This window comes from Neodiprion pinetum, chromosome 6, assembly GCF_021155775.2.
Source record: "Neodiprion pinetum isolate iyNeoPine1 chromosome 6, iyNeoPine1.2, whole genome shotgun sequence".
Lineage (NCBI taxonomy): Eukaryota > Metazoa > Arthropoda > Insecta > Hymenoptera > Diprionidae > Neodiprion > Neodiprion pinetum.
The window spans coordinates 2,459,470-2,470,176 of NC_060237.1; the positions used below are offsets into that span (position 1 = coordinate 2,459,470).

Consider the following 10,707-nt stretch of genomic DNA (forward strand, 5'->3'; position numbering starts at 1 on the left):
TGTACTTAAAAGTCTATCGGAGTAGCGGAATGTCATCAGCGTGTGACGATGTATATATTTTGATAGACGTAAGTAAGAACCGAAGTTCGGACGGATCAGCGGATCAGCGGATCAGCAGATCGGCAAATATTATTAAGACATAATGATCGATACAAAACGCGTGGTATAATTAACATGTGCACCATGACTTTGGAATCTTCTCTATTTATTTTACCCTTCCCCTTCTCGACATGCGTAGAATTCGCAAGTGATAAAGTGCAGAATACTAATGTTAGAATCGTCACTCGAACGAGTTAGCCAACTTCCGAATATTAATGTGGCTTACATGACCCCCCACTCATTGATTACAGGATTTCTGGTACTTAATAAAACAACAACAGACTCAGAACAGTCTCAGTCAAGGAGTAACAAGTGTTTCACCGAGATTGAAAAAAACCGGTGAGATCCTATTGCAGCCTTCTACTTCACCGGGGCAAAATCCGCTCGTTTCGTCGTTTCTCAAAACCAAAAATTCTGATCAGATTTACGTAGCCTGATTGCAATACCATAACAAGAGATCAGATAGACAATTAAGCCAATTCGATTACGCAGTGCTAAAGAATAGGATTATGACTATAAAAAATTATTTTTTCCGTGCATTCATACAGTATTGAGCTCTCAAAGTTAAAGATTTTTTTCAATCATTTTCTCAAATGGCGTCATAGAACAAACTATCATTTTCTTTCTTCGGGATGAATTTTTCTTTTGAAAAACATTGAACAATACTGTCTTTGGGTCTGAATCTCGCATGGAAAAAGCACCGTTCACTCGATAAGTAATAATAACTTGGTAGCCGGTAGAAATGATTGCTGCAAACGTGATTTAAAATAAACCTTAGCAGTTAAGTCCTTAAAAGTCAATCAGGGGTATTGGAATCTTATCAGTAATGATATTTTGAGAAATGGAAAAAGTTATACAAGTTTTCAAACCTACTTAACTGCGCAGTGATCAAGGGACAAATCCTAGAGAAACATGGATCGATGGATCGGGAAAATCGCCGTTGTAACCGGCGCGAGTTCAGGAATCGGCGCCGCGGTGACCGAAGCCCTTGTCAGGAAGGGTCTTTTGGTCGTAGGTATCGCCAGGCGCGTAGAGAGACTGGAAAAGTTATCAGCGAGTCTTGACGGAGCCAAAGGGAAGTTTTATCCTCGAAAATGTGACGTCGGCAAGGAAGAGGATCTACTCAGCGCATTCGAGTGGGTGAAGACCGAATTGGGGGGCATCGACATTCTCGTTAATAACGCCGGCGTGGTCAAGCACTGCAAAGTGATGGGTGAGGAAGTAGGATGACCTGCTAGTGGTCAACGTCACTCGTTTTGTCCTTTTTTATCTATCATTATTTCAATACCTTGTGTTAAAATTAGGCGTATACTTCTGTAACCGTAAGACTTGTCGATTGACCGTGAATTTTCTCACCTCATCCACACTCATCACCTTTTTGCGAACAGTATTCGTATCCGCACATACTTCCGTGTCGTGACGTACGTTGTTTCGTCAGTTAATGTCTAAACGAATGATAAATTTCCGTAATAAAATAGCTGTGGCGAAGCAATGCAGGTTCAATAGTGTCCAATCACTGGTCCTACTTCTCAAAGTGCTCGACCAATACGAACCATATTCGTCTCCTTATTTCGCGTACCTGCGAAGAAATCACGCGTCCAACTTTCATCCACTAACGATCGTTACCAATTCCCAGATGACAACATCGACTCCTACCGCAACATGGTCAACGTTAATTTTATGGCAACGGTGATTGGCATGCATGAAGCTGTGGCTTCGATGCAGCACCGAAAAGTCTCGGGTCATATTGTCAACGTGAACAGGTGAGTTTAATTCGGTATGAATGAAAGACAGAGTCGCGTGATCTTAGCAACTTGAGCAGATAAAACGTCGCTCGAATCGTTATAACATGAATCCGAGGATCACGCTTGCGACTTACAGTGTTCTTGGACATTCGATTGCCGACCTGCCGATGCCAGTCAGCGTCTACCCGTCCACTAAATATGCCATTACGGCATTGTCGGAAGTAACACGCAAGGAACTGGCAGCTGATAACGTCAGGATAAAAGTAACGGTATGAAAAACCAGATTCTTAGAATTTAATTTCTTCTTCTAAAACTCCTAGTAAAAACAAATGTGATATATTTGACTCAGAGCGTCAGTCCAGGCTTCGTCTCGACAGAAATATTCGAGACTGGAGGCTTATCTGATACCGAAAAATTGTTTCAACGTACTCCGCATCTGCAGCCGAAAGACGTTGCCGACGCAATCGTTTACGTTTTGGGAACACCGGAAAATGTTCAGGTTACTGCAGTGTTGTATTTTACTATATTTCATAAAATACCGAGTTTCAAAAGGAGAAGAAAACACGCTGTTCAAAGTTACTGATCTTTTTCTTTCATTTTTCATTGTCAGATTTCCGAGCTAACAATCCGGCCCGTTTGCGAAATGATATAATCAGAGGCGATAAGAGTCCTAAAAGATATTTCAAAGTGACAGCCTCAACCAGCAGCACCACTTTGCGTCAAAGAAGATTGAGACGAGCACAAGTACTTCGTCTATGAAATTATACTAATACGTTAAAATTTATTACAAGTACAAAGCATGATCTTGTAAATTTAACAATTGTAGTTTTTCAAAATCTATTACTTGCGATTAGCTAGTTTGAAATATATTACATTTCAACATTAAAGTGACAATTATTTCTACCTCTTTGTAACTAAAATTTATTGGAAAACCAGGGTGTCGACAAATTTGATCGAATAAAATTCCCTGACTTTTTCTCATCAAAAAATTTAGAATTCCTTAACCCTTTTCCCCGAAACTTGAGTAATTTATTAGATACATAAATTTCGATCTAAAAACACACAGATAGCATTGCTTCGTTTCACACAAATAATTAAAAATTGAATAATACCATTATCGGAAGTTATTTTTGTTGAATTTATGAAGCATAACTGAAGTTTGATTTGATTTGATCAAAAAAAAAATACCTTGTATAAACACACATGAAATATTCGGCGTAGAATCTACCCGAGCACAACCCTAATTCCAAATTGTTTCCCATTTCCTTCCAAATACTTGTTTTCCCATTCTACACTGCTAATTATCTCAAACAAAATCAAAACCTCTAACTTCTGTAATCGCCAGGACTAGGTGATTCGAACTTCGCGAAATTCGAATACATATGATAGGTGCTATTACCAAGGGTATTACCACGGTTTTTAATTATTTCTTGGATTCGGAAATTTTTAAATCCTAGCTGATCGCTACAGTCGATGTCCGGTGTCGCGGACCGCTGATTCGCTTATTGTTAGCCAGATATCGGGACAGGCGTTGTGATGTCCTCAAGAATCCGATGCCTTCGACGGAAGCCCAGAGAGTTAGCGTCATGGTGTAGTAGTTGTGTGCAATCTCCGTACAGTCCGTTTCAAAAAGCTAGTTCAAGAAAACGAAAATAAGCGCAAATACGTATCTTAAGCGTAGTGATGGCTCAACTTTTTACAGACGTTTGAAGATACCGTGACTCCGCTGAATCCGCTGCCGATCCTGTTCTTGGTATCGCGTATAAGTACTCGAAAAGAAGAGAAACAAAAACCTGAAATACCTGATTCGTTAGCCTGTAATTATCCCCTGTCCGTGACAGCGTGACTCTCGTCGTGACGCTATTTTTAGAAATCATTTACAAGTGATGTGGCGATATCTCTAACCTTGGGTACCGCGAAGCAGGTTTCGGGAAGCAGTTATTGGCGCACATTCAAAATACCACGTTACAATGAAATACACTGAAAACGGACTTACGAACCCACTCCCTGGAGTTTACACCCTTTCTTCAAACATCACATATACGCGAGGCACCAATGAGGTTATAAATGAACGCGATTTCCTAACGGAGCACAGTTGTCGCGCATTGCGTGTCGCTTACATATCCGACAGCCATATCTTACTTGAAACCATAGCCTTCAATTTATTTCGATTGTCTTCGTGAGCAAGATAGCTGCTGATTGTGAGCGCAGGCGGAAAGTATCGTTAAATTTGCTACATGGATCGGTGGGTCGGAAAAATTGCTCTGGTCACGGGGGCCAGCGTCGGTATCGGTGCTGCTACGGTCGAGGCGCTTGTCCGAGAGGGTCTCAAGGTCGTAGGAATAGCCAGGCGAGTCGAAAATATCGAGAAACTCCGCGAAGAGCTTAAAGACGAGAAAGGGGAACTGTACGCGAGAAAGTGCGACGTCTCGAAGGAGGAGGAAATCCTCGCGGTTTTCGAATGGATCGAGGAAAACCTCGGCGGCGTCGACGTCCTCGTTAACAACGCCGGGCTGATGCACGCGGCAAGTCTGACCGGTGAGCAAAGTGTTTAACCAGGCGACGAGGGGGTGGTTCGATTCTTCAAGTACCTACTTGGGTTCTTTCAACCCATAGAGAATGGTTACCGGTACCGGATATTTCATTTCCAGACGGAGACACCGAAGGGTTTCGTCGTTTACTGGACGTCAACGTCTTGGCAGTCGCTCTGTGCACCAGGGAAGCTGTACGACAGATGAAAGCGCGCCATGTCGACGGTCACATCTTCAACATAAACAGGTTTCTTCACTTCCGTGCTAATCAACTCCAGACGTGAGAAAGCTTCTCGTCTGCTGCGCGTGTAAAGTCAAACGCGATTGCTAATTTTACAGATTTAGAAACGTAGAACAAGTGCAGAAGTTTCAGGTGAACCGTAATCAATTATTTTTTCCTTATTTCGCAGTATCTTGGGTCATTACATTTTCAATCCCTTCGATACCTACAGTTTGTATCCAAGCAGCAAGTTCGCGGTGACCGCGATGACCGAGGTGGTCAGAAAGGAACTCATCACAGCGAACACGAAGATCAAAATAACGGCAAGTAAAACAATTTATGAAAAACAGAAATTATAAAGTACAAACTTGATTATAGCGCTGATGTGCAATAGTGATCAACGCATTATCGTTTTCAGAGTATCAGTCCAGGATTAGTCGGGACAGAACTATTTAGTGCTTATGAAGGGAAACCGGATACAGATCTGATGAAACTACAAGTCATGCCTAAACTGAACTCGGAGGACGTAGCCAACGCTATCCTCTATGCACTCGGCACTCCACCGCACGTTCAAGTAAAAACCTGCCATTAAACCACACAATGTTTTACCTACTCATCATGTATCACGCACGTATCTTCGCCTTACATAGCGATAAACGCAACTACTTCGCAGGTATGTGAGCTGATATTACGTCCAGTTGGAGAAGTGTTGTAGGATCTGTGGCCCGAGACGTGAACTATATATACTTACAACGATTGGCGTCATGAGTCTATTGGTACTACGATAACGTAATCAGCGCTGCTACATCTTTTATGCAACCATCTCCGTTGATACTTTGACTATAAGAATAGTGATATTTTATTTCAAAAATCGTAAATCACGATTCTTTTATTAAGAAAGGAAGTGCTTTCTTTGATCAAGAAAGTGAATCGAATCGTGTGTGTGTTTCCCTTTTTGGTTCCACGGTGTCCCCGAGTCGGAGACGTACAGGCTCAATCGGAGCGTCAGCGTTCGGCGAGACGGTCACTAGACCGGATCAGCCCGCTTGCGATAATAATCTACTGCTATACAGATTTTAATGTACCTTGAATTTCGAATTAATTAGTGCTCATAAAAAACACCTGCGGCCACTGCAAAATATAATACCATCGCTAAGCTCATCCATGGGCGCTCAAAGAAAGTCACCATAATATCGTCGAGCCGAAGCTGTATCGTAAAATAGAAGCTAATCGTACCCGTTCGTCGTTAGGAGCCGTAAAAAAAAAAGTAAATAAATCACCTCGTACGTTGGGAATGCGTTCAGTTATCCTGATACATTTCAATTTTCGAAAAACATCTGAGGCTGTAAGCTATCAATATATACGTATGTTGTTATCATGCCTAAAAATCGTTGCGTTACTTGCAAGTTCAAGTTATTTTGGTATCGTTTGTTTAACTTTTAAATTATACACATTTGCGTGTTTTGATTTAGTCTTTTAATAGTTCCTTGTCCATAAAAATTGCAAATTCACGTCTTTCGTACAGTGAAAATTTTGTACGTGATCCAAGCTTCAATCAATAACTCTGTATCCGGTGATTATTTCCTTTCAATAATACTGAAGAATTATTATTATAAAAAATTTAAAATCTCGTTCATTCAACGTGTTTTTTTTGATCGCTCGATTCCTGTCATGTGTCTCATTAGCTCTGAGCAATTAAAATAAATCCATTTCTTATCGTTTATGAGAGAAACAAACATAAAACACAAACAACAATTATAACCCATAGTTGCAGCGAACTCAATACTAATCGGAGTCTCGTAAAAGTGGCGTATTCATAGCCAATAATAGGCTACATGTTAACGAGGTTGAAGTTAGTAACGTTATCGTAACGAAACATTGTGGGGAAAAAATCACTATTTTCCTCATTTTACCCAATGACTTTGAGGGAACTAGATTTTTGAAGTATGAGTATCTATGGTTTGTTTTATTATGGTCTACTGAATTTCAGATAAGGCCAAAAATCGCACAATAACGGTTTTTCCTCAACATAAACCGTTACAACAACGTTACTAACTTCAATACGATACATGCCAACCATACGTTCGCAAATTTCCACTACAACGTTGAGAATTTGCATTCAAAAGTATACAAGTCGATTCACAATCGACTAGTCGTTATAAAAAAAATGGTCAGGTAAATCTTTGAAATTTCAATAATTACCAAATTTGTCTTCCTAAGTCGATCGCTAGGCCGAGTTCTACGCGACAGGTACCTAATTTTTGTGGCAGCGTTGTGTCAATTTCAAAAAAACGACTTGCACTCACACTGATTCAATTACAATGAGGTTTGACTGCTGACGACAAGTAATTTGCATGTCGCGATATGTTCGTGTAATGTATAACGTACAACGACTACGAGGGCATCAGTGTATCAATAAAAATTACGCAATTCGACGAATAAACGGAATTATATCTCGGAATTTCAGTCAGCAACATCGTGCCTCAGAATTCCGATGCGAAACGTTTTTTCATCCTCGGATATCACTTTGGGAATTTATAACGTACAAGGAAATTCCGAGGTACGATGTTGTTTCGCTCAGTCGTCGAGTTGATAACTCATAGTCGAGCCAATCCCAGATACTATTATATTTCTCATTTCATCATATATTTGTATAATACTTTTACATAATTTCAAATTCGAATTTCGTGAGCCAGTGTACCTCTCGAACGTATTAACTTTCTGATAGTTTGGGGAATTCTTATCTTCTGTCTAAGCTGATAATTACTTTTTGTATCACGTGCACGGCTTTCGCGTTTTCTTGATTCATTAAGCGGGAGTAACGTGACCGTTTCGCCTCGAATCGACTAGCGGGCGTTTTCAATATTTTCAAGAAAATTATCAATAACTGAGATAAAATATGTTTATTCTCCTAATCAAACTGATTAAGAAATATCTGACCACTCTTTCTAATAAGCGAAATGCTTTCAAATAATCAATAAGTCCGTGGTTGCCGTGTCGGGAAACGGTCACATACGCCCTGTTTAATATGCCCAAAAACGCAAAAATCCATACATGTGTTAGCAAATATATGGTGTGCATCAAAGGCTAAGAGGGCTTTACGCCTATGGTACATGATATACGGAGATTATTGGTTCCGGTTGAAATCGTAGTTTACGCAACAAGGGCGTAAAGCGAACTTTTTCGCACAAGTGTCACGCCGATAACACGAGTGTAAAAATTCAACGCCCGAATTGCATGCAATATTTTTCGGATCCTGGGAGTACCTAAGGTTCGCGTGTATGGTGTCGATTGCTGAGTGAAAGTGAAGTTTGGCTTCTCATTTTACACACACTTTCAAAACTTTACACACCGTGTACGAAAAGGTTTACCTTACGCTCATAAATCGTCACTTAACTTTTTCATTTTGCTGCCAAGTTCTATCACTTTGAGATATTGCATTCAGCCGTTTTCGAAATTAACGCGAAAGTGTGTCAGACTGACACACTATTCCCTCTTCATACCGATCAACTGTATCGCGCAAACAATTTTTTCCTTATTGCTTTCTCTTATCATATTACTGATAAACTTAGACTTCGTTTGTATAACTCTGTTGTTACAGGCGATGTCGGTACGTCTCTTTTATCCGTATTATGAATCCATATAAATGGACTGGCGGGATTGTTCCGGTTAGTTGGTAAGCAAAGTCGGTTGAGCACGTACAAAGTAAAGCTGTGTGATATTCTCAATGAATCGCTGGATCGGAAAAGTCGCTCTGGTCACGGGGGCCAGCGCCGGTATCGGTGCTGCAACGGTAGAGGCTCTTGTCCGAGAGGGTCTCAAGGTCGTAGGAATAGCCAGGCGAGTCGAGAATATCGAGAAACTCCGCGAAGAGCTTAAAGACGAGAAAGGGGAACTGTACGCGAGAAAGTGCGACGTCTCGAAGGAGGAGGAAATCCTCGCGGTTTTCGAATGGATCGAGGAAAACCTCGGCGGGGTCGACGTCCTCGTTAACAACGCCGGGCTGATGCACGCGGCAAGTCTGACCGGTGAGCAAAGTGTTTAACCAGACGACGAGGGGGTGGTTCGATTCTTCAAGTACCTACTTGGGTTCTGTCAACCCACAGCGAATGGTTACTGGTACGAGATATTTTAATTCCAGACGGAGACACCGAAGGGTTTCGCCGTTTACTGGACGTCAACGTCCTGGCAGTTGCCGTGTGCACGAGAGAAGCCGTGAAATCGATGAAAGCGCGTCACGTCGACGGTCACATCTTCAACATCAACAGGTAATTCCTCTTACTTCGCATTATATTTCCGGAGTTACGCGTCCATTCGTTAATCGATTACCACTTTGCAGTGTCCTGGGTCACTACGTCTTTACGGCCAGCGATCGCTGGAGCTTGTATCCAAGTACTAAGTTCGCGGTAACAGCAATGACCGAGGTAACCAGGAAGGAACTGATCATGGCGAACACGAAGATCAAGATAACCGTGAGTATCCATAGAACTATAAAAAGAAAGTGTCTGTTAATATTTCCTGAAATCTTGCAAGTACCCATAATTCATTTCAGAGCATCAGTCCAGGATTCGTTAAGACGGAATTGGTCACAGTTGCCAGTTCGGAGTCGTACTACAAGGAGATGCTCAGTATTAATCCATCCTTGAACCCGGAGGACGTCACTAGCGCAATTATCTACGCTCTAGGCACTCCGGCACATGTCCAGGTATAAAAAAACTATTCTCAAATCCATCCCTGCTACCACTGAATTATACGCATGTTTTTATTTTAGGTCTGCGAGCTTATACTACGTCCAGTCGGCGAGACAATGGCTTGATCGACTTTACAATGCAATGTACCTACGCCCTGGGAGTCTGTAAAATTATGTGAGCTGTTTTAATTGTTGAATAAGCAATACGTTTTGTAATGTAGGCTTGCTAAGATGATCAGCAGTAATAATAATATTTTAAGTAAATAAAATTTTATCACTGGTGTAAAAGACTCTGAAATAAATTCATTCTAATCGAGGTCAACTCGAATGCCGGGGATCAAGAAACTGTCTCACTACTAGCAGCACGTGCTAAATTATTCCATATCACAAATGCTTAAGTTTAAGTGTTAACAAATGTGCCTCTGGTGCCGAATCCAGCAATTTCGTACTCGAATCCAAACATCTTCACGGCTCCCGCATCGGTACCAGTTTCAAGTTCTTATATTCAATCATTATCTCCTAACAAAAAATGAATGCAGCGAGATTTGCTCATAATTTTGTACAAAGAAAAAAAAAAATAGTTTTCGCCACAGTTTGGAACTGCAGGTTGCGCTGAAAATTCGGAAACCCAATTGACACAGCTGGTGAAATTTGCCATATAATATCGGCGAGCTGGTTTCAAATGTGTTATACGATCATGCGTACACTTGTGGCAATGGCAAAATGAGTTGTAGGATGAAAGGAAGAACGTTGGCATTGGGTTGTATAACGGCCAAAATTTATCACAATATTCGGTCGCGCTGTGCAATATTCATTAGCTGATACTTGTAACGAAGTCAAAAGTCTTTCGAAGATCAAAGATGATGTGAAAACAAACATTTCAAATCGTTATCTTGCAATTTAATGGGTTTAATCCTACATGTCTCAATCAGTCACTGACACTTTTACAAATACCACAAAGTAATTATTCTGAGCAATAAAGATAACTCCGTTTTCAGGTAATTTTATTCTGACTTCAGAACTGATTATTTGAAAATAACTAGTAGAGGAAAGTCGACACCAGGAGAAAAGATAACGGAATCCACTGAGAGTTCATCTCTTTCTGATATCTTGGAATGTAACGCAACGAGACCGCGGCGGAAACTTGACTCACAATTTAAAAAGTATTTTCCTATTCCTAGTTGTCGATCTTCTGCGGCACGTTTTGCACCCGGCAGCCAAAAGAAACAGAAATATAAAAATTCGGAACAAATCGTCTCGATACGTGAATTCAAGTATCTACGTTGTATACTGTCAGCCTACACGTCACAAAATATGATATCCAAGCTTTGAGACCCAATTGTATATGGTGGAAATAACGGCTGAGTTAACGCAGAGAATCCGAGAGTTCGATCGTCAATTTCACCTAGCATTATACCCGCC

General features: G+C 41.0%; 2 protein-coding genes across 2 annotated transcripts; both read left to right on the forward strand.

Annotated features, from left to right (window-relative positions):
• Positions 1–350: 350 nt before the first annotated feature.
• Positions 351–7,056, forward strand: LOC124221592 (dehydrogenase/reductase SDR family member 11-like). Its single transcript, XM_069137094.1, has 11 exons — positions 351–438; positions 985–1,312; positions 1,736–1,862; positions 1,981–2,113; positions 2,194–2,343; positions 2,455–2,478; positions 4,076–4,382; positions 4,496–4,622; positions 4,786–4,918; positions 5,014–5,169; positions 5,269–7,056. Exons 2-11 carry the CDS (start codon positions 1,012–1,014, stop codon positions 5,308–5,310), a joined length of 1,500 nt encoding a protein of 499 aa, XP_068993195.1. The 5' UTR covers positions 351–438; positions 985–1,011; the 3' UTR covers positions 5,311–7,056.
• A 150-nt stretch (positions 7,057–7,206) lies between these two features.
• Positions 7,207–9,575, forward strand: LOC124220847 (farnesol dehydrogenase-like). Its single transcript, XM_046630185.2, has 5 exons — positions 7,207–8,623; positions 8,737–8,863; positions 8,935–9,067; positions 9,148–9,300; positions 9,367–9,575. The coding sequence occupies exons 1-5, from the start codon at positions 8,323–8,325 to the stop codon at positions 9,409–9,411; spliced, it is 759 nt and encodes a 252-aa protein (XP_046486141.1). The 5' UTR covers positions 7,207–8,322; the 3' UTR covers positions 9,412–9,575.
• The last annotated feature ends 1,132 nt before the right edge of the window (positions 9,576–10,707 follow it).